Below are 24,273 nucleotides of genomic sequence, written 5' to 3'. Positions count from 1 at the left end.
TCTGTTTTTTATTTTATTTTTAATACTAACATCTCCAGGAATTCAGCTAAGAATTTGTTTAATTTAGGAAGTCTGTTCCCAAGTATTCCCACAAATAAATTAAAAGATGTGATCATGTCTGTAATAAAGGTATGAAATTATTGTTATTTTCAAATATAATCTATTTTCGGGCTTAGTTGTGGTCAATTTGCAGTGTACAAATTATTAGAATTATGCTCCGTCCCCGACCATCTGCTCCGACAAAAATCGTCCTGCGGCTGAATCTAGTTGCCTGCCTGCCTGGCCTGCCGTAAAACAGTTGTAGGATAGGCTAACTGTAGTGAGGATCTGCATTTTCTGCGCACCAAATTATCGGAGAATCTTGCCAAATGTGTGTTTGTGTGTATGTGTATATATATATATATACACACATATATATATATATATATATATATTTATTAGGCCTAGCTGTGTATGTGTCACGGTCTGATTTTTTTTTGTGGAGCGTTCTGGCCTACAGCAGGAAAGTAGAGTGAGACAGACCCCAGTCAGCATAGTGAGCAGAATCCGCTAGCATCACATGCCGCTACCTGCTCTCCTCCTCCAACATGGATCAGTGTTTGGCAGTGACGTCACCTGTCACCGCCCTGCCTGCCTGCAGTATCCGTGACTCCAGATGATGAAGACAGGAGAAGCGGCCTTGCGATGAATTGGGAGGAAAATAAGCCATCACAGGATGATATACTGCTTTAAACTTGGCAACGGAGGTATCGAACGATGTTCATTTTACGGCGCATATACGATGAATATAGTATTATACCGAATGGAGGGAGCGGTGGACTGTGCTTCCCTTTGGGCTTCTTTCTGGGGGCTTTTCAGTTTGAGAGCGCTTTTGCAAGCGCTTCCACGGTATGGGCGATTTAGTAAGGACATCCACGAGTCTATAAACATCAGCAATACAATAGTTTTGGGCAATATCGTGGAATATTTATTTTCTCTAAAGATTCTGGAATAGGATTATATAGGTGGAGCTGCGGTTTATTTAATAAAACATGAGCCCAGCTCCGTACACTGTGGTCCCAATTTATGGGTTGATTTATTGCTGTTGATGTTCGAGTATCATGAGTCGCGGATTTTCAAATGAACGCGGATCATTTTGGGCATCCTAAATGTTACACCTGCATGGCATGACCTTAAATTGATAGACTACGAGATTATAAACATTTGCTCGTGCGTGGAGACCCTCTAGGCTACCTAATTTAGAGTGACACGATAGCATCTCCCCATGGAGAATATTTATGCAACCCGACGCAGTGTTTTAATTGAGATGACAAGAGACATGTCATGGGTCTTTTGTTCAGGCTATAGGCTGCTGGTGATAAGACCCCCAAATGCTCCACTTTTTCCTCCCAAATAATGTTTTATAGCCTACTACTGTCATCAGTGAGGAACATCAATAACATCAATAATTATTATCACTGTGGTTGGCTTTTGCCATTGGAAATGACAGACTGATCCAATTATTGTCCAGAGGTGCTCTCTCTCTTTCTCTAGTAAGATTTAAATATTGAGAAACCCCAGGCCGACTGTGACCATGTCGAAAGCTGCCACTAAAGAGAAAAAATCATTCAGCAAGAAGCTCTTCCGAAGGGGCTCTGTGCGCTCGGTGGGGAGCTTTATGAACAGAGTTCTCAGGACCCTGTCTACTCTGTCCCATTTCGGCAACGAGGAGCATCAAGATGAAGAGAAGGACGATGCCAGTTCCATCCCGGCCACCACAGGTGGCTCTGTCCCCTCAGACGACAGTGACTGTGGCGGGTTCCTATTCGGGGACAAGGTCCCCGGAGTTGCCGGACTCAAGAACCATGGCAACACCTGTTTCATGAACGCTATCTTGCAATGTCTGAGCAACACGGAGCTATTTGCTGAATATCTAGCATTGGAACAATACCGTGGAGAGGACAACAGTACCAATGACAAATCGACTGAACCGAATAAACCGAAGTCAACAAACGGTGTCTGTATCCAAAGAAAGGGACACCAGCAGGAGTCAGGTGAAGTCACGGAGCAACTTTCTGGTCTCGTCCGCGCTCTGTGGACGTTTGAGTACACCCCACAACACAGTCGCGAATTCAAGGTATGTGGATGCACCCGCTGGCAACTGTGAATGGTGTGCATTGTTTTTGATCGTTGTCTATTGTTTGATGGAAATAGGATTAATCTGATGGATTATGAACTGCAAAGGGCGCGCACTGGAAAGTCATTCAAATAGTTGGCATGGGTTATTGTTGCAATGCAGTACGTGACTAACATGCACCTGCCAACCGTTACAATGTAACCGCAAAACATGCAATTGATGTGTCAATTGTTTCATTTGTTCGTTCTGTCATGGTGTTACTTTGTTGCAGAAACTCGCGCCAGTTTCATGTACAGTAAAACCAAGCTACTGGCTGTGAGGGGATTGAAAGTGTCAACCAAAGTACTGTTGGCCTACTATTGATACATTCGAAGTGTCTGTCATTAGCAGAAACATATCATTCGCCGTTGATGAGTATGTGTGTTAGATAGAGCATGTAGGCTAGGTGTGTTTGAGAAGGGCTAGAGAAAAAAACCTGCACACTCAGTCCAGTAGAATGGTAGCCTGTGACCCACGTGACTACACAGCGAGTAAGACTTCCAGAGCTGGTGTCAAACAGACTAGTAGAATGGTTGGCCAATCCTGGATTAGTGTATAGGCCTTGAGTGCTTTGCAGTTCAGGAGATATACACACGATTCACTTCCAACGGATATCTGGATGCACTAGTTGAGAGCACACATTCAGGGCAGTCCTGAGCCGTTGCATACAGTATATCAGGAGTCAAGAAGATACATTGCCTTCAGAAAGTATTCATACCCCTTGACTTATTCCACATTTTGTTGTGTTACAGCCTGATGTCTCACCAATCTACACACAGTACCCTATAATGACAGTCAAAATATATATTTTTGATTATTGTATACATTTATTGAAAATAAAATACAGAAATATCACATTTACATAAGTATTCACACCCCTTTGCGATGACACTCTTAACTGAGTTTAGGTACATCCAATTTCCGTTGATCATCCTTGAGATGACACTAGAACACCTGTGGCCAATTCAATTGTTTGGATATGATTTAGAAAGAAGCACGCCTGTCTATGCATTTGTAAGTATTCAGACCCCTTCACTTTTATCCACATTTTGTTATGTTACAGCCTTATTCTAAAATGGATTAAATCGTTTTCCCCCCTCATCAATCTACACACAATACCCCATAATGACAAAGCAAAAACAGGTTTTTAGAATTTTTAGCAAATTAATATATATACAGTGGGGAGAACAAGTATTTGATACACTGCCGATTTTGCAGGTTTTCCTACTTACAAAGCATGTAGAGGTCTATAATTTTTATCATAGGTACACTTCAACTGTGAGAGATGGAATCTAAAACAAAAATCCAGAAAATCACATTGTATGATTTTTAAGTAATTAATTTGCATTTTATTGCATGACATAAGTATTTGATACATCAGAAAAGCAGAACTTAATATTTGGTACAGAAACCTTTATTTGCAATTACAGAGATCATACATTTCCTGTAGGTCTTGACCAGGTTTACACACACTGCAGTAGGGATTTTGGCCCACTCCTCCATACAGACCTTCTCCAAATCCTTCAGGTTTCGGGGCTGTCGCTGGGCAATACGGACTTTCAGCTCCCTCCAAAGATTTTCTATTGGGTTCAGGTCTGGAGACTGGCTAGGCCACTCCAGGACCTTGAGATGCTTCTTACGGAGCCACTCCTTAGTTGCCCTGGCTATGTGTTTTGGGTCGTTGTCATGCTGGAAGACCCAGCCACGATAAATGTTCAAAGCTCTTACTGAGGGAAGGAGGTTGTTGGCCAAAATCTCGCGATACATGGCCCCATCCATCCTCCCCTCAATACGGTGCAGTCGTCCTGTCCCCTTTGCAGAAAAGCATCCCCAAAGAATGATGTTTCCACCTCCATGCTTCACGGTTGGGATGGTGTTCTTGGGGTTGTACTCATCCTTCTTCTTCCTCCAAACACGGCGAGTGGAGTTTAGACCAAAAAACTATATTTTTGTCTCATCAGACCACATAACCTTCTCCCATTCCTCCTCTGGATCATCCAGATGGTCATTGGCAAACTTCAGACGGGCCTGGACATGTGCTGGCTTGAGCAGGGGGACCTTGCGTGCGCTGCAGGATTTTAATCCATGACGGGGCGTAGTGTGTTACTAATGGTTTTCTTTGAGACTGTGGTCCCAGCTCTCTTCAGGTCATTGACCAGGTCCTGCCGTGTAGTTCTGGGCTGATCCCTCACCTTCCTCATGATCATTGATGCCCCACGAGGTGAGATCTTGCATGGAGCACCAGACCGAGGGTGATTGACCGTCATCTTGAACTTCTTCCATTTTCTAATAATTGCGCCAACAGTTGTTGCCTTCTCACCAAGCTGCTTGCCTATTGTCCTGTAGCCCATCCCAGCCTTGTGCAGGTCTACAATTTTATCCCTGATGTCCTTACACAGCTCTCTGGTCTTGGCCATTGTGGAGAGGTTGGAGTCTGTTTGATTGAGTGTGTGGACAGGTGTCTTTTATACAGGTAACGAGTTCAAACAGGTGCAGTTAATACAGGTAATGAGTGGAGAACAGGAGGGCTTCTTAAAGAAAAACTAACAGGTCTGTGAGAGCCGGAATTCTTACTGGTTGGTAGGTGATCAAATACTTATGTCATGCAATAAAATGCAAATTAATTACTTAAAAATCATACAATGTGATTTTCTGGATTTTTGTTTTAGATTCCGTCTCTCACAGTTGAGGTGTACCTATGATAAAAAATTACAGACCTCTACATGCTTTGTAAGTAGGAAAACCTGCAAAATCGGCAGTATATCAAATACTTGTTCTCCCCACTGATATATATATATATATATATATATATATATATATATATATATATATATATATATATATATATATACTGAAATGTCACATTTACATAAGTATTCAGACCATTTACTCAGTACTTTGTTGAAGCACCTTTGGCAGCGATTACAGCCTTGAGTCTTCTTGGGTATGACGCTACAAGCTTGGCACACCTGTATTTAGGGAGTTTCTCCCATTCTTCTCTGCAGATCCTCTCAAGCTCTGTCAGGTTGGATGGGGAGCGTTGCTGCACAGCTATTTTCAGGTCTCTCCAGAGATGTTTGATCGGGTTCAAGTCCGAGCTCTGGCTGGGACACTCAAGGACATTCAGAGACTTGTCCCAAAGCCACTCCTGCGTTGTTTCAGCTGTGTGCTTAGGGTCATTGTCCTGTTGGAAGGTGAACCTTCGCCCCAGTCTTAGGTCCTGAGTGCTTTGGAGCAGGTTTTCATCAAGGATCTCTCTGTACTTTGCTCGGTTCATCTTTCCCTCGATCCTGACTAGTCTCCTAGTCCGTGCTGCTGAAAAACATCCCCACAGCATGATGCTGCCACCACCAGCTTCACCGTAGGGATGGTGACAGGTTTTCTCCAGATGTGACGCTTGGCATTAAGGCCAAAGAGTTCAGTCTTGGTTTCATCAGACCAGAGAATCTTGTTTCTCATGGTCTGAGAGTCCTTTAGGTGCCTTTTGGCAAACTCCAAGCGGGCTGTCATGTGCCTTTTACTGAGGAGTGGCTTCCGTCTGGCCACTCTACCATAAAAGCCTGATTGGTGGAGTGCTGCAGAGATGGTTGTCCTTCTGGAAGATTCTCCCATCTCCACAGAGGAACTCTGGATCTCTGTCAGAGTGACCATCGGGTTCTTTGTCACCTCCCTGACCAAGACCCTTCTCCCCCGATTGCTAAGTTAGGCCGGGCTGCCAGCTCTAGGAAGAGTCATAGTGGTTCCAAACTTCTTCCATTTAAGAATGATGGAGGCCACTCTGTTCTTGGGACCTTCAATGTTGCAGACATTTTTTGGTACCCTTCCCCAGATCTGTGCCTCGACACAATCCTGTCTCGGAGCTCTACGGACAACTCCTTCGACCTCATGGCTTGGTTTTTGCTCTGACATGCACTGTCAATTGTGGGACCTTTTATTGACAGGTGTGTGCCTTTCCAAATCATGTCCAATCAATTGAATATACCACAGGTGGACTCCAATCAAGTAGAAACATCTCAAGGATGATCAATGGAAACAGGATGCAGCTGAGCTCAATCTTGAGTCTCATAGCAAAGGGTCTGAATACTTATGTAAATAAGGTATTTCTGTTTTTATTTTAAATACATATGCAAAAATTTCTAAAAACATGTTTTCGCTTTGTCATTATGGGGTATTGTGTGTAGATTGATGAGGACATATTTTTTATTTAATCCATTTTAGAATAAGGCTGTAATGTAACAAAATGTGGAAAAGGGCAAGGGGTCTGAATACTTTCCGAATGCACTGTAAGGTCACACAGTTGACAGTGCATGTCAGAGCAGAAACTATACCATGAAGTCCAAGGAACTGTCCATAGAGCTCCGAGATTGTGATGAGGCATATAGGGTATAAAACCATTTCTAGAGTGTTGAAAGTTTCCAAGAGGACAGTGGTCTCCATCATTAGTAAATGGAAAAAATATGGAACTACCCAGACTCTGCCTAGAGCTGGCCATCCGACCAAACTGAGCAATCGGGCAAGAAGGACCTTGGTCAGGGAGGTGACCAAGAACCCAATGACCGCTCTGACAGAACTGCAGAGTTCCTTGGTTGAGATGGGAGAACTTGCCAGAAGGACAACAGTATCTACAGAACTTAACCAATCTGAGCTATATGGGAGAGTGGCCAGACGGAAGCCACTCCTGAGAAAAAGGCACGTGACAGCACACCTGAAGTTTGCAAAATTGCACGTGAAAGACTCTGAGATCATAAGGCATAAGATTCTGTGGTCTGATGAGATAAATATTGAACTCTTTGGCCTGAATGCAAAGCGCTATGTCTGGAGAAAAACAGGCACAGCTCATCACCCATCTTATACCATCCCTACCTACCATGACGCATGGTGGTGGCAGCATCATGCTATGGGGATGCTTTTCAGCAGCAGGGACTTGGAGACTGGTAAGGATAGAGGGAACAATGAATGGAGCCAAATACAGGCAATTCCTTGATGAGAACCTGCTTCAGAGTGTAAATGACCTTAGACTGGGGAGAAGATTTACGTTCCAACAGCACAATGACCCCAAGCATACAGCCAAAGCAACGCTGGAATGGCTTCAGAACAAGAATGTCAAAGTCTTTGAGTGGCCCAGCCAAAACTCAGACTTAAATCCCATTGAAAATCTGTGGAAAGACTTGAAGATTGTCGTTCACTGCCACGCCCCATCTAACTTAGTAGAGCTTGAGAAAATCTGTAAGGAAGAATAGGAGAAAATCCCCAAATCCACATGTGCAAAGCTGATACAGGCATATCCAAGACGACTCAAAGCTTTAATTGCCACCAAAGGTGCTTCTACAAAGTATTTACTCATAGCAAAGAGGTGTGAATACTTATGTAAATTAGATATTACTGTATTTCATTTTCAACACATTTGCAAAAATGTCTCAACATGTTTTCACTTTGTCATTATGGGGTATTGTGTGTAGATGGGTGAGGGAAATTTTTTATATTTACTCCATTTTGAATTCACGCTGTAACAGAACAAAATGGGGAATAAGTCAAGGGGTATGAATACTTTCAGAAGGCACTGTACATATCCATTAGAGCCACAGGGCCTAACAAACAAGATTAATGAAAAAGGAAGAACCACCCAAAACATTAATTGTTAATACATGAGTGATCAATAGTTACATGTACGCCTATATCAAAATTATGAATATGTTCACAGATACAGTGGCTTGCGAAAGTATTCACCCCCCTTGGCATTTTTCCTATTTTGTTGCCTTACAACCTGGAATTAAAATTGATTTTTTGGGGGTTTGTATCATTTGATTTACACAACATGCCTACCACTTTGAAGATGCTAAATATTTTTTACTGTCAAACAAACAAGAAAAAAGACAAAAAAACTGAAAACTTGAGCATGCAAGTTTCACCCCCCCAAAGTCAATACTTTGTAGAGCCACCTTTTGCAGCAATTACAGCTGCAAGTCTCTTGGAGTATGTCTCTATAAGCTTGGCACATCTAGCCACTGGGATTTTGCCCATTCTTCAAGGCAAAACTGCTCCAGCTCCTTCAAGTTGGATGGGTTCCGCTGGTGTACAACAATCATACCACAGATTCTCAATTGGATTGATGTCTGGGCTTTGACTAGGCCATTCCAAGACATTTAAATATTTCCCCTTAAACCACTTGAGTGTTGCTTTAGCAGTATGCTTAGGGTCATTGTCCTGCTGGAAGGTGAACCTCTGTCCCAGTCTCAAATCTCTGGAAGAATGAAACAGGTTTCCCTCAAGAATTTCCCTGTATTTAGCGCCATCCATCTTTCCTTCAATTCTGACCAGTTTCCCAGTCCCTGCCGATGAAAAACATCCCCACAGCATGATGCTGCCACCACCATGCTTCACTGTGGGGATGGTGTTCTCGGGGTGATGAGAGGTGTTGGGTTTGCACCAGACGTTTTCCTTGATTTCCAAAAAGCTCAATTTTAGTCTCATCTGACCAGAGTACCTTCTTCCATATGTTTGGGGAGTCTCCCACATGGCTTTCGGCGAACACCGCCACTCTTCCGTAAAGCCCAGCTCTGTGGAGTGTACAGCTTAAAGTGGTCCTATGGACAGATACTCCAATCAAACAAGTTATTTTTTTCATTTCACTTCACCAATTTGGACTATTTTGTGTATGTCCATTACATGAAATCCAAATAAAAATCAATTTAAATTACAGGTTGTAATGCAACAAAAAAGGAAAAACGCCATGGGATGGGGGATGAATACTTTTGCAAGGCAATGTATCTATACAACTCCATTAATGATAAGCCAATCATAAAAAAGTGTACGCTTTGGTTCCTGGTGATGATAATTAAAATGGACACATAACACGTTTATATTATATTATATCACCATGAACCAAAGCGTACACTTTTTTATGATTTGCTTATCATTAATTGAGTTGCTATATAGATATCTGCGAACATATTCATAATTTTGAGATAGGCTTACTTGTAACCATTGATCACCTATGCATTAACGTGTCAATTGTAATTATAGCCTACTGTATGCTTCTCTCGATTAATCAAATCAATTAGCAACAACCTCCAAGTAGCCTAGCAGTGGCAGATATGATGAAAGGATGGATACAGGAGCAGTGAATCGTTGATCTGTTCCCTCTCACCTATCTGTTGGATCTCCCTAATCAGACAGAATTACAGGGTTTAGTTGAGAATGGCATAAACACTTTTGCCACTCAATCAATCAAATGTATTTTATAAAGCCCTTTTTACATCAGCAGTTGTCACAAAGTGCTTTACAGAAACCCAGCCTAAAACCCCAAAGAGCAAGCAATGCAGATGCAGAAGCACAGTCGCTAGGAAAAACTCCCTAGAAGGCAGGAATCTAGGAAGAAACCTAGAGAGGAACCAGCACATCTGGGACAAAGTAGCACGCCCGGTGAAATCAAGTCAGGGTTCCACAGATTTCTGACTTTCTGAAGAGCAGAGATATTGTATTCCTGTAGAGTTTTCGATGGACATTGAAATGTGTAGCAGCATCTGAATCTACCAGCTTGTGTCCCAGCAGCTAGCCTGGTCAGCTTTCTACTGTTGTTTCCCCTTAGAAAGCTCAGGTGACCCTCCCATCACCAGCAGCAGAATGCCTTTCAAAGTCGCTCACTAAAGATTTCTCTGTAAACCTCCATTTCTTTGCACCAGGGATTTTCCTTTTGTCTATTTCAGTCTTATAATTACATGTCCTGCCTTACCGGTCAAAGTAAATATTGGAGTGGAATTGAATTGAACAGGCCCAGCCAGCAGCACACTGCTTATTCCTGACACTGTTTCTATTTCCGTCCATTTTTCTCCCTTTGGTTGTCAGCCAGAGAACAAACTGTCTTATTCTATATAGATTATTCACTCTGGAGTGTAGGGCCACGGTCATATCTGTGAAGTTGGCTGTGTTTACACAGGCAGCCCAATTCTGATATTGTTTTCACTAATCTGTCTTTTGACTAATCAGATCAGCTCTGAAAAAGATTGGATGTGAAAAGATCTGATGTGATTGGTCAAAAGACCAATTATTGGAAAAAAAGATCAGAATTGGGCTGCATGTGTAGACGCAGCCATTGAGGCTCCTTCCCTAGAGACATTGGACTCTTTTAAAATATGCAAGTTATTTATAAAGAGAGAGTGTGTTTATATGTTTTGTATTGATTGATTGAGCTACATTTTATCTCCATAACTCAGCGCTTACTATCAGTCCCAACCTTCATCAGTTAAATGTTTGGTTAGTCGTGTTTTAATTGGTATTGGCTCAGTTTTGCATGGCAGGTCACTTCACAGGTCTGCCTGATTAGTTAATTGCTTAAGACACAGTATAAAACAGGTGTGTTCAGAATGTTTGATAGAGTCTGAAAAGATGAGAGGTTGGTTTTAGCACCTTTGAACTGCCAAGCCATTTAGTTGTTTTGTCTTGCTTATTTTGCACAATAAATTAAGTATTTTATACAGTTTTATTATCAGTGTACTTTTTAAGCCATTAAGTGGAAAGACGATGGCCGGCCTTGTCACAATATCTCTGAGCTGGGTTGTTGAGTAATGCGTTAAAAAGTACATTATACCGGGCTCCTCTTACACCTCATTTCTTCATGTTTGCGTCATCAAGTTTCTTGGTAGCCAATAGCCATATTGTATTGGAGCTAACTTGAGTTTCCACCATTGACATTAGAAGGTATAGACCCTTTTCATATCACGACCATGTTGAATTGGATATGAGGCTGAGCAGACAGGATATAGCTGCTGTCTGAGGCCACATCATTGAGAACCAAACTTGAGAGCACTTACAAACTCATTAACGAGACATTAATGATAGATACACAAGGGGATAACCCTATCCATTTTCCTGTACATAGACTGATGGATCGAGTGATAAATCTCCACTGTCATTGACTAATTAGGCCATTATACAAATGTAATTGTTTAATTACATATCATCAGTAGTTTACCTGGCTGTGTTATACTGCATTACACTTAAATCCCATAGGCAGATTATGCAGATGTATTAAACAAGCTTACCAGAACTCAACAGCACTCAACCTCCATTTTACCTTGTCGTTTTTCTGGTTAGATATTTTACTGTGGCATACAATGATACAGCATACATACAGTAAACATTCTAGACCTACTCTACATTTCACCTTTAGTATGCACACAGAGGCTTTGGTTTGAGTGCTTGCTCTTTCAATACATCATGCTTTGCATAAAGTGCTGGGGCTGCAGTGCTAATGTTTTCAAAAGGAGAAGTGTTTCCCTATGGGATTTACTGGGAGGAGCAGTGCTCAGTCTTCTGATTGCATCGTTGCCCTTGTGTGACATTTGATAGCCAGTGACCAGAGGTGACTACAGCTGGCCTGGAAGGATGGCTCCGTCGCTACACACTGAGGTGTCCTCAAATGACTAAACCTGTCACTCACCTAGCTATTAAAGCGTTATTATTGATAAGGCTTCAGGGTTTTTCGTCACAATTGTACAGTAGTTGCATGTACTGTCCAACATAGAGAAAGGAGCATGTCGTTGCAATAATGCCTTTTCCAACCAACATTTTGGTTTGCTTCGACCACTGCTCGACAGCCATCTGTTTAATGCCTGACATGAACTTGTAACCTTACCTTTGCTCATACCATTCATCTTTGAATTTGTGTGTTCCAGAACGTTGTGTCGAAGAGCGCCCTGCAGTTCCGGGGCAACGCCCAGCACGATGCCCAGGAGTTCCTGCTGTGGCTCCTGGACAGAGTTCACGAGGACCTCAACAACATCGTCCTGCCCAGCAGCAGACCCCCCAGGAAGGTAACCAACTTTACTTGGACATGCTGTCGTTCACTACATCAGTTACAAGTTGGGGATTATATCTCAGACAGTTGAATGATATTAGATATAGCCTATAGCCATGTCTGGTAGCATCGCTGCCAACTGTACTGGTTATGAAGCTTCTAGACTGTGGATTGGTACCTTTCTGTACTGAACAGACAGCATTGTATTTCCTCCAACTGTATCGTAATAATAATAATAATAATAATAATATGCCATTTAGCAGACGCTTTTATCCAAAGCGACTTACAGTCATGTGTGCATTCATTTTTATGTATGGGTGGTCCCGGGGATCGAACCCACTACCCTGGCGTTACAAGCGCCATGCTCTACCAATTGTGCTACAGAGGACCACCCATACGTCTGGATTGTATCCCCCTTTACTGCATTTCCATTGTTGTTTCTCCCTTAACTGTCAATTACCTGATTGTATTTACTTTGTTGTATTTTCTTTATCTCGTGTTACTCTCTTCGGCGTTAATGTGGGCTGTTAAGTATCTATCTCCTGACTAACTGCTGTGTTACTATATGTTGTCTCTCCTGACTGTCATCTGTCTGCTCGCTGTCTCTGTAGCCTCCGTTGGAGGAAGAAAATGTCCCTGAAGGATCCTCATTACCAGCAGCTGGCTCTTTCGTACAAGAGCTATTTCAGGCTCAATACAGGTTAGTCACTCCTCAAAGAATCCTCTGATTGACACCCCACTGCACTCTTACAGAATATAGTTACGATAGATAGACACGTACTGTAGAAAGAGTAGACCCTAACACAAGTGAGTTAGCCAGTTTTCTAATGCTAATTTGACAACTAACGTTTGGCTCGTTGTGAATGTAGTTTTTACATTGAGACAGGCAGTGCATTGTCAAATGTTACAGTGGTTGGAAGTGAATATGATATTTCTTGTCTCCACACAAATAGGTCCTCCCTGACTTGCCCTCACTGCCAGAAACAGAGCAACACCTTTGACCCTTTCCTCTGCATCTCACTGCCCATCCCGGTACCACACACTCGGTAAGACGATATCTAATATCTTGGTAAGGCAATATCTGATACACAAACAGTATACCCCACTACAAATTACAGAAAGACCGGGTCTTGTTCTGCTGTATTTGATCTCAACTTACAACAGAGTGTCAAACTTGGCAGTGATACACAGAAGGATGCCAGAGACAAACCACAAACAATGTAGAAGCAGGATGAGATGATGTTGTTCCTTGAAGCGTGGGTAAGATAACTCAATTGTCCTGTGTGTCCCTCCCAGGCCCCTGTATGTGACAGTGGTGTACCAGGGAAAGTGTTCCCACTGTATGAGAGTGGGTGTGGCTGTGCCTCTCTCCAGCACTGTGTCCAGACTGAGAAACGCTGTGTCCCAGGAGACCAAAATACCCTCTGAACAGGTACCATGTCCAATACCTTTGAAGTCAAGCCTCAACGTGTAAACATGTATACAGATGAACTGATAGGAGACAAGTGAAACTGTCTGCAATGAATGAAAATGCCCACTCTACTAAAAAGCAATCTTCAGCACTATTCAAACTGAAACATAAAATGTCAACACTATTACATTCAAAACTTGAGGCATTGAGTAGGTATTTAAGTGGTAGTCATGCTCATGCATTATTAAAGTAGGTGTTTGTTTTGATAGGGACTAAAGACCCTTGTGAGCATCTTCATTACAGAGAAATCTATTGTCTCAGCCTTCAACAATCCACTGTTTGTGTTTGATGTGTCCCCTAGAGTCATGATGGGAGGCTCAGATCATGTGATATTGTTTGCTCATCCTATTTTATATGGTCCTCTACTCTGTATAAATCCTGATTTACTGTGTAATGATGAATGTGTATTAATCAATCTTATGAATCTTACGTGAATTTCATATGAATAAACCACACACCTCATGTGAAATTGAACTCCTTTTGAGTTTTTGTAGCCCTTTACACTCGTACCCGTATACGAGTTGAAAAATGGCAGATTTGGGCACTGATAAACGCCTAAATTGGAATGCAGTGCTTGTACAGGAACATGCTATACATGACGTCAGAGCTCTGGCTCTGCGCTTCAAAATGCTGTATGGGTTTTGACTGACAGCCGTTCTGAACTTGAGCACCTCGCGCGACAAAAAGTTGCCCCCATCCCTCCTGCTAATTGGGCAACTTTTGCGAATGTTTTGTTGTCTGGGAAAAGTGAGAGAAATGCTGTAAATTAAAAGGACTATATATTTTGAAAGATGAGACGTTGAGGATGATAATAAATACAGCTTTGATGTCATACAAGCAAGCCACTTCACATTTCCAAATCATAAGAGTCATGTTAAAATCGAATCAAATCAAATTGTATTTGTCACATGCACTTAATACAACGGGTGTAGACATAACCATGAAACGCTTGCTTACGAACCCTTCCCACCGATGCATATTTAAAAAATGGTAATAAAAATAGTAACACAAGACGAATAAAATACACAATATACAGTGTCAGCGTTTATTATCACTATGTTTGATGTACAGTTACAAGATGATATGGCGTCATACCCTGGGTTGTTCTAAACAGAATGAATCTATGTTTGTCTATTGTGAAGAAAATTTGCCGCGGCGCACGCACCTAAATGCACTCGTCTTCTTTCTATGCGCACCAAAATTATGATCTGTTTCCCTGAATTGCATTGTGAAAGCTTAACACTTTAATATCGTATTTTATTACTTAGCTAGTCATGTTCGCAATAGAACAAGCTTTCAAATGATGCCCACCTGACCCAGATTACGATTTATAATGGCTTTGATGGCGGGAATGAAGGATTGTGGTCCAAACAAAACAGCTACAAGTGTGCTTGCTCTAGTTCCTCAACCGCACAGCTGTGAGGGCATTATTCTAAGAGAGCTCAAAACAGTACCTTATATACTGAACAAAAATATAAACGCAACATATAAAGTGTTTGGTCCCATGTTTCATGAGCTGAAATAAAAGATCCCAGAAATGTTCCATACGCACAAAAAGCTTATTTCTCTAACATTTTGTGCACAAATGTGTTTACATCCCTGTTAGTGAGCATTTCTCCTTTGCCAAGATAATCCATCCACCTGACAGGTGTGGCATATCAAGAAGCTGATTAAACACCTTGTGCTGGGGACAATAAAAGACCACTTTAAATGTGTAGTTTTGTCACACAACACAATGCCACAAATGTCTCAAGTTTTGAGGCACGTGCAATTGGCATGCTGACTGCAGGAATATCCACCAGAGCTGTTGCCAGAGAATTTAATGTTCATTTCTCTACCATAAGCCACCTCCAACGTCGTTTTAGAGAATGAAACTGTGGGTTTGCACAACCGAAGAATTTCTGCACAAACTGTCAGAAACCATCTCAGGGAAGCTCATCTGCGTGCTTGTCGTCCTCACCAGGGTCTTGACCTGACTGCAATTTGGTGTCGTAACCGACATCAGTGGGCAAATGCTCACCTTTGATGGCCACTGGCATGCTGGAGAAGTGTGCTCTTCACGGATGAATCCCGGTTTCAACTGTACCGGAAGATGGTGTCGTGTGGGGGAGCGGTTTGCAACGTTGTGAACAGAGTGCCCCATGATGGCGGTGGGGTTATGGAATGGGCAGGCATAAGCTACAGCCAAATAATACAATTGCATTTTATCGATGGCAATTTGAATGCACATAGATACCGTGACGAGATCCTGAGGCCCATTGTCGTGCCATTCATCCGCCGCCATCACCTCATGTTTCAGCATGATAATCCACAGCCCCATGTCGCAAGGATCTGTACACAATTCCTGGAAGGTGAAAATGTCCCAGTTCTTCCATGGCCTGCATACACACCAGACCTTACCTATTGAGCATGTTTGGAATGCTCTGGATCGACGTGTACGACAGCATGTTCCAGTTCCTGCCAATATCCAGCAACTTCGCACAGCCATTGAAGAGGAGTGGGACAACATTCCATAGGCTACAATCAACAGCTATGCGAAGGAGATGTGTCGCGCTGCATGAGGCAAATGGTGGTCCCACCAGATGCTGACTGGTTTTCTGATCCACGCCCCTACCTTTTTTTTTAAGGTATCTGTGACCAACAGATCCATATCTGTATTCCCAGTCATGTGAAATCCATAGATTAGGGCCTAATGAATGTATTTCAATTGACTGATTTCCTTATATGAACTGTAACTCAGTAAAATATTTGAAATTGTTGCATGTTGCGTTTATATTTTTGTTCAATGTAGTTTAAGACTCTTCTTTGAGTCATAAAAGTGTATTGAAATTATTTAGGAACTGTGCACACTTTGGAGAGGTGTGTGGCCACTTGGAGACACCAGTTAGTCCTCTCACTCAAACCCTTTTAGTTTATGTTGCACCTACCCCACATTTTCCAGGAATACTTTTTATCATGTTACTGAATATATCCAGAATATTTTCAGATTTCATTATGAAGAAATGCGGCGAAAAGTACAGTAAATGTAAAATGCACATAAAATCAATAGTGTAATGTTTGGATTCAGTCTTGTGTCAGGTGAACTGTTGTGTCCTCACCTTTGGTCTAGTAATTGTCCCATAATCTCCTAAATGTTCCCTTTCAATTGCTACCGTGGTTATGCATATGCTTTTCATATTTCTTCTGTAAGAAACATTTCAATTTAGCCCTAACCATATAGGCCAATTCCCACTAGTGTAAAGGGTTACACCTTTGTGAGACCTTCCTCTATGCTGGCCAAAATGTTACTAGAGGTCCAAATCTTAATTGTATTTAATGAGATTAACCCTATCTCTGTTAATGATCCATATGTGTGTGCAGATTGTCCTTACTGAAATGTACTCCGATGGCTTTCACCGCTCCTTCTGTGACGATGATGACGACCTTGAGATCATTCAAGAGAGCGACTCCATATTTGCCTTTGAAACACCTGAGCTGTTTAGACCAGAGCAGATCCGCTCTCAGCGAGGTATGACTTCATGTTATGATTCCCCGTAAATCAGTTTAGCTCTGGGCCGTATTAAGGCGGTAAGAGTCTAGATTAGATTACAAATGGATTAGCAATTGGATTTAATTGGAAATCATGTTTAATCTGGATGTGATTACCTATGTTCACCCTCACTGCATATGCGTGTACAGTATCTTTGGGAAACATGTATTTGATAGCCCAATAAGAACTGGGTATACAGATATGTGTCCCTATTCCAGAATCCAACATATTGCGCTGGTTAACAGCCTTAGTCAACACATTTGCATCTCACTGACCTGAAGCAGGCTTTGATCTTTGACATCATTAAACCTTACGATAATGTGACCGCAACCACAGCTTGGGTAGTTTCGATATAGAACTCAAAGTTTGTTCATACAGTGCTGTGTATACATTTACAGTATATACTGTAATGTGTTGCAGGAAGTCCCCATGCTAATCTGAACCAGAACAACTTGAAGTATGGGACAGACAACAACAGGCTACAGGTGTCAACAAAAATGGAAGAGTCAGTGAGTCCCCCTCTGAGCCCCAATAAGAACAGCGGAGCTGACAAGATCATTCTGCTGGTGTGTAACAGAGCCTGTGCTGGACAGCAGGGACGCAGGTACACAAAGCAACTCCTCAAGATTTCAACATTAAGCATTCCAGTTTAATATGGTCAAGCAAAGTAGCACCGGGAAAATAAGATCTCGAGGAACATGTTCATACAGTGCAGCTGAAAACAAAGTTGATATAGTTATGATGGATGTGGAAAATCTTGTTCTTCACCTTGACGATTCTAGGTTTGGTCATCCGTTTGTGCTGTATCTGGAGCGGACTGTCACCTGGGACATTCTGCAGAAGGAGATCCTGGAGAAGATGCGTCACCTTTTGCGTCCTGGGGTCTTTGTCCAGGTAGGTGCAGGTTATCCACACAGACACTCATTCAACACAGACACACACACACACACACACACACACACAGCACACACTTGTACACGGTGTAACTAAATGTATTGCCGTCCCTCAGGTTGGGCCCTTCAGTTTGCGTGTAGTGGGGGTGGTTGGAATCACGTATCTCTTACCTCAAGAGGAGCAACCACTGTGCCACCCTTCTGTGGAGAGGTAATGTCACCCAGCGCCACCAGAGGGCGCTTGTCTCTCACAGATAGAGGACCACTAGCAAGAGTTAGCATTAGCATTGTGGTCAAACCTTCAATGACGTGTTCAACCTTTCAGTGTGTTTAGCCTTTTGTTCAACCCTTCCATGGTTTTTCACATGCTAAACCTTCTGGGTTGTTGTTCCATATGTAGCGTGCCCTGTTTTCCACATTGAGCTGTCATAGGGCTCAAAGATAACATTGTATTGATTTCCTATTGATCCAATGTTTGTTTGCAGAGCGTACAAATCTTGCGGTCCAGGAGGCCCCCCACATGTCAAGATTGTGGTGGAATGGGACAAAGAGACAAAAGACTAGTAAGTGTAATGAGGCAAAAAACACTATGCTGAGAGGGAAAGACACTCACCTCTTTCATCATGATCCAGTGCACACATTTAGCATTGACTAGCACTCACTGTTTCTCTTTGAAGAGAATGTGAATGTGAATGTTAATTCAAAGCGATTGATGTGACTGAGGTCTCAGAAGTTTCCCTAGTTTCTGTTTGTCAACACAATTTGATATAACTTTCATGGTTTCCTTTGAAGCTTGTTGTGTGACCTCTGTGTGAGCTGTGTATTTCTTATGTCTGACTGCAGTCTGTTCAAACGCACCGAGGACGAGTACATCCCAGATGCTGAGAGTGTACGTCAACAGAAAGACGGACATCTGCAGCCTCAGACATGCTCCCTCGCCCAGTGCTTTCAGCTCTACACCAAAGAGGAACAGGTACGTGTGCCTGTGTGTGTGTTTGCGTGCACATTCATTTGTTTGTGTGTTTGAGAGCTCTGCTCTGTGTTTCAGCTTGCTCCAGATGATGCCTGGCGCTGCCCACACTGCAAGCAGCTACAGCAGGGCAGCATCAAGTTGAGCCTCTGGACCCTGCCTGACATTCTTATATTGCACCTCAAACGCTTCAGACAGGTACGGTACACCACAGACCACTGCACTATACGTCAACATCATTCATACAACTACATAATCAAAGTGTATAAGCTCAGTTAGCGTTATATTACCTCACAAATAAATTAAAAATAGTATTTAATTCAAAGTACACTTGTATAGATTATATTACTAGTGAATGTCAACACTGATATTGTGTTAATTCTTACACGCTCAGTCAGCATTTTAAACTCAATCAATCTGCATTAGCATAGTTAGCATTCCACACTCAACCAACATAATCAAATCTGTTGCTGTGCGTGTGTGTATGGTGTCCTCTCAGGACGGAGACCAGAGGATGAAGATGCAGAACATGGTGAAGTTTCCTCTGATCGGGATGGACATGGCGCCCCATATGGTCAAGCGGAGCCAGAGCAGCTGGAGCCTGCCCTCGCACTGGTCACCATGGAGACGACCTTACGGGATGGGCCGCGACCCCGAGGACTACCTGTATGACCTGTACGCTGTGTGTAACCACCACGGGACAATGGCGGGAGGTCATTACACAGGTTAGCTAACGACACACACGTATGGACACACACTCTAATATGTTCCGGCAGCAGTAGGGCTAGCAGTTGACAGGGTTGCTGACTCAAATCCCAATGGGGTTACAATGCTGTTGTGCCCTTGAGAAAGCCACTTACTCCATATATGTCTATCAAAAGGTGATTGGAACCCATATCCCTGCTCTTTTTTAGAAATTCAAATAATTCAAATCCACTGAATTATCCAGATAACATGATTATTGACTCTTCATCCCATCCTTATTGTGTTCTCTTCTGCAGCTCACTGTAAAAACTCCATCGATGGCATGTGGTACTGCTTTGACGACAGCGATGTCCAAGCCATATCTGATGATGAAGTCTGCAAGCAGAATGCCTACATACTGTTTTATCAAAGACGGGCCACCATCCCATCATGGTCTGCTAACAGCTCCGTTGCAGGTAAGAATATATCAATTTGTTATTAAAAAACAATTTAATTCATAATTCTATGGAATGCAACATTTTTCAAGCAACAAGATGCAACAATGTCATAGATAGTACAGGGCTCCAGACTAACTTTTTCCCCTGGTGGCACCAGCCCATGATTTGGTCGCATCAAAAACAATTAATGGCGTCACGCAATAGAAAAATAAGTAATCATCATGTTCATTGATAGTGCTTTTTTAAGAACTGATGCAGTGCCTTAGACCACTACGCCACTCGGGAGTCATAGTTTTGATGTCTTCACTATTATTCTACAATGTAGAAAATAGTAAAAATAAAGAAAACCCCTTGAATGAGTAGGTGTGTCCAAACTTTTGACTGGTCCTGTGTGTCTAATATATACATGTATGATGTATGTATATGTCCTTTGTTTACTCCTCCCAGGTTCAACCAGCTCATCTCTGTGTGAACACTGGATCAGTAGGTTGATGGGGAGTCGTCCTCCCAGCCAGGCCTCATCCGGCTCCTCCAGACGCACTTCGCTGGCCTCCCTCTCGGAGTCGGCCGAGTTCGCTGGGGAACGCAGCGAAGACGATGGTGAGAGACAGCCTCTCATCCATATTTGTCAAGATGTTGCATTTCTGTGATATCAAATATGTTTGCACAACGATAGTACTTTGAACTAAAATGGATACAAAATATATAGTTATGATGACACTGCAGGCCTTATTTATACAGTAGCCTACTTTCAGTTGTTTTTGCAAAGCTGAAAAATCTGTATCGTTCTGTAATATAATTATTTAATATCAGACTTTACTAGCTTGAAACCCACTGATAAAAGAGGTGATGAACATGCACTCAGTCTATTCAACTCCACTTAGTTGTATCTCTCTGTCCCCTTCTGTTGAGGAGGCTTCTCTACCCGCCCGGCGGTGCGGAGCATCCAGAGACAGACCTTCTCCTCGCGCTCCAACATGGCCAGCCCTCTGGCCCTCAGCGAGAACGGCTCCAAGCCCTCCTGGTCCCTCTCCACCAAGCTCCATCTGCGCTCCAACTCTCCCTCGCGCTTCTCTCTGGAGTCCCACTCCTCCTCGCCCACCCTTGAGAGGATAGGCGAGGCGGTTGATGACAAGGTCTCCACCTCCTGCTTCAGCGGCTCGGCGAAACCCGAGGTAAGGGCCGGATGTAAGACACCCCTGGTGGTGGTGGAAGGTAATGCAGTGGCTAAAAGGCTCCTGGAGCAGGTGCACTCCAAGGCCGTTCCCCAGGCTGAGCTGAGGAGCTCCAGCCCGGCAGGGGGTAACAGTAACGTAGCCACGGTCGTGGAGCCAGGCAGCCCGGGTCAAAGAGTGATCGCTAAGGAGCCTAAACAACGAGGAGCAGGGGGAGTGGAGGGCGCCGGGGCCAGGAGAAACTCGGCGAAGACTGTTGAGTCTGAGAAGAGCCCCAAGAAGCACCCGTCCACCCCCTCCCCATCCCCCTCCCACACCTCCTCTGTGACCCACCCATCGTCACCTCCTCGAACCCAAGCCAAGAGCACGGCGGCCACAGCCAACCCCAAAGAAAAAAGCGAGGGTGCAGTCACCAAAACCAGCAAGACCTCCTTCGCCAAAACAGCCACCCCCACCAAAAAGGAGCCGTTGCAGACCCCAGAGACGCTTCACCCTGAAACAGCAAAGCAAAGGAAGGGAGGCTCCCCCGGGTCCCAGAGTTCCTCGGCACACCTGCCGAGGAAGACGTCGCCCAGAGGGACGGCGGAGAGGAGCTCCGCATCAGCGAGAACCAGAGCAGCCGAGAGGAGCGCCAGCCGGGAAACGTCACGGACCACCTCAGTGTCAGAGAGGGGGGTGAACCATGGTGGTCCCTCCTCCAGGGCCAGTGGTGTGTCTCGGGGAGGGGAGGTGGGTGCAGCTGGCCGGGGCGAAGGTAGGGTGGGGCGAGGGGCGGAGAGCAAGGCTGTGGGAAGGAGCACCAGCAGCAGCTCCTCCATGACCAGCCTGCGATCGTCCAGTGTGAGCGTGGCACCGGCAGCGGCCTCAGCAGCGCCGCCCAGGGGACCTTGTAGGAGCAGCAAGACGGAGGAAAAGGGGCTCAACTTCTTCAAGAGTGCCCTGAGGCAGAAAGAGACACGCAGGTCCACGGACGGGGGGAAGCCCACCACGACGGCCAAAGCAGGGACAGGCGAGGCTAAAGGCAGCCCAGAAGAGGGGGCTGGGGAGGGGACTGGAGAAGGGGCGGGGGACGGAGCAGCCAAGAGTACCCAGCAGGGGAACCCAGAGGCCCAGATGAACGCACCCTCGGCCAAAGACAAGGAAACCTCCAAGACGTCCAACCCTGCCAAACACTCTATACTGTCCTCCGCCAAGTCCAAGTCTTCCGGAGCAGAGACGGGCGGAGTGGAGAAAGCCTCTGCCAACGGGAAAAAACCTCCTGAAAAGCGGTTGCCGCCATCTCGAAAGATCCCCATCAATTCTTCACGAACCACCCAGAAGTCCAAGTGAAATATCTTTGGGGAACCCAAAACAATCGTTGTAGTGCAGCTCTAAGGTGTCTCAAAGATCGAACTGCATCTCCTCTTTGGGAGCGACATTTGAAAAGCACCTCTAGCTTTTCGTTGGCCCCAGATGATCGCAAGCTGCCATACCTGACAGTCTGTCGCTGTCCACTTTATTATATAGTTATTTAGGAATGGATTGAAACAAAGCCCTTTATGGATTGCATTGTTAATGCTTTTTTTGAAAAATTATTTTAATCAAATGGATTATTATATGAACTGCACATGTAATGACATTTTTACCTGGTTCGGTAGCATACTTTGACAAGGTTCGTCTTGGGCAGACGTCGAAATGAACTTGTGTAGGGAGCAAGTGCATTTGTTAAGCAGTGTAAGGATGAGAAAACCTGTAAATCACACAATAGATCACACGTGGACTACTACTCAGTCACCAGAGGTAGTTAACAGGCAGTGTTTTACATCTCTGACTTCTTTGTACTTTTCAAACTACTGGGTCCACTTTCAAATAGTTCAAAACATTCCACACCAGGCAGAGTATCTAAATATATGGAGCCATGAAACAAACACCAGTACCTATTATAATCCCAGTTTAATAGCTAATTAGATACAGTATAGGCCAGTGGTAGTGTATGTCTAATCTCATATTAAGAGCTATCAATGCAGGTACATTTGTAATCCCAAATTCACTGGTATTAGTTGTACAGTACTGATAACCAGTTTGAGCAACTCAAACTCAATTGGTAGAGCATGGCGCTTGTAACGCCAGGGTAGTGGGATTCGATCCCCGGGACCACCCATACGTAAAAATGTATGCACACATGACTGTAAGTCACTTTGGATAAAAGCGTCTGCTAAATGGCATATTATTATTATTATTATTATTATTCAACTCCCAGTATGATAACATAATCCCAATTTAACATTAGTGATTGTGTAACAACATTTTGCCAGCCTATGTAGGACATTAAATGTATCCAGGACTAGAGGTGTGTATACCTGCCAATAGCATTAAAGGGACCCATGAGAAATATACAAAGAAGGTGACATCGCTCAATGATTTTGGAAGGTTGGGACTGTGGTTCTGCACTCTCCCTCTGGTTGTACTGATTTTGGAATAGTATTGACATCATAGTGTGACATAATGTCCCCCCAGAGTGCCCTAACAACCCCACTCACCTCTGCCCCCGGCTGGTGACCACTGTCACTGCGGGTGGTCTAGGCTTTACGGGGGACCACATTCAGACTGCCAGACATCTCGAAACATTCCTTAAGATGAACACAGGGTCCATGTAAAAAGCTACACTCAAGGCCATCAAAGACATTGCTAAAGACAATACATGGGGACGTCATTATAAGAGCACCATATATGGTGTGTTTGGATCCACCCTATCCTCTTCTGTTATTCTCTGTTTCATCACAGCTTGTGCCTGTGCACATTTTGGCTTATGCGCTACCGAGCAGATTTCCACGTAGAATGCACTGACGTAGATTCAGAAAAGTGAACGCCATGATGAAATGTATGATAGCAATCTGCATGAAATTGCTTATGCATGCACTAAACTATGCAAGCAACACTTGCTAATGTCCACACAAGTAATACTGCTACTTTTGGATGTGTATATATTTCTAACTGTATATTTTTCCAAATGCCTGCATCAGAGAGCATGTTTAGGCATCATTCAATGCTTTGTTTGCACATTTTCTTCAGAGTATAATACTTTTTTTTTTGAATGAATTATAGGTATTGCTCATTCACCTTAAAGTAAATCAACTCACTTGCGAATTAATTATTTCTGCAT

The 24,273-nt window shown here is 43.5% G+C and overlaps 1 protein-coding gene across 1 annotated transcript; it reads left to right on the top strand.

The window, feature by feature from the left end:
• The first annotated feature begins 655 nt into the window (after positions 1-655).
• LOC121567164 (ubiquitin carboxyl-terminal hydrolase 31) lies at positions 656-23,280 on the top strand. The gene is made up of 16 exons (XM_041877100.2): positions 656-2,116; positions 11,830-11,967; positions 12,563-12,651; positions 12,905-12,997; positions 13,248-13,383; positions 16,783-16,930; positions 17,372-17,555; positions 17,734-17,845; positions 17,961-18,055; positions 18,330-18,407; positions 18,688-18,817; positions 18,893-19,012; positions 19,314-19,539; positions 19,816-19,974; positions 20,404-20,556; positions 20,872-23,280. The coding sequence occupies exons 1-16, from the start codon at positions 1,574-1,576 to the stop codon at positions 22,458-22,460; spliced, it is 3,993 nt and encodes a 1,330-aa protein (XP_041733034.2). The 5' UTR covers positions 656-1,573; the 3' UTR covers positions 22,461-23,280.
• Positions 23,281-24,273: the final 993 nt, after the last annotated feature.

Source organism: Coregonus clupeaformis, chromosome 1, assembly GCF_020615455.1.
Source record: "Coregonus clupeaformis isolate EN_2021a chromosome 1, ASM2061545v1, whole genome shotgun sequence".
NCBI classification, from domain to species: Eukaryota; Metazoa; Chordata; class Actinopteri; order Salmoniformes; family Salmonidae; genus Coregonus; species Coregonus clupeaformis.
Note: the sequence above shows the minus strand (reverse complement) of the source record. Positions and strands in the feature narration are given on the sequence as shown.

Coding starts and splice junctions, on each gene's coding strand:
- LOC121567164 (XM_041877100.2), top strand. CDS start 1,574: ATGTCGAAAGCTGCCACTAAAGAGAAAAAATCATTCAGCAAGAAGCTC. Junction 2,117..11,829: donor AACACAGTCGCGAATTCAAG/GTATGTGGATGC, acceptor TGTGTGTTCCAG/AACGTTGTGTCGAAGAGCGC. Junction 11,968..12,562: donor GCAGCAGACCCCCCAGGAAG/GTAACCAACTTT, acceptor CTGTCTCTGTAG/CCTCCGTTGGAGGAAGAAAA.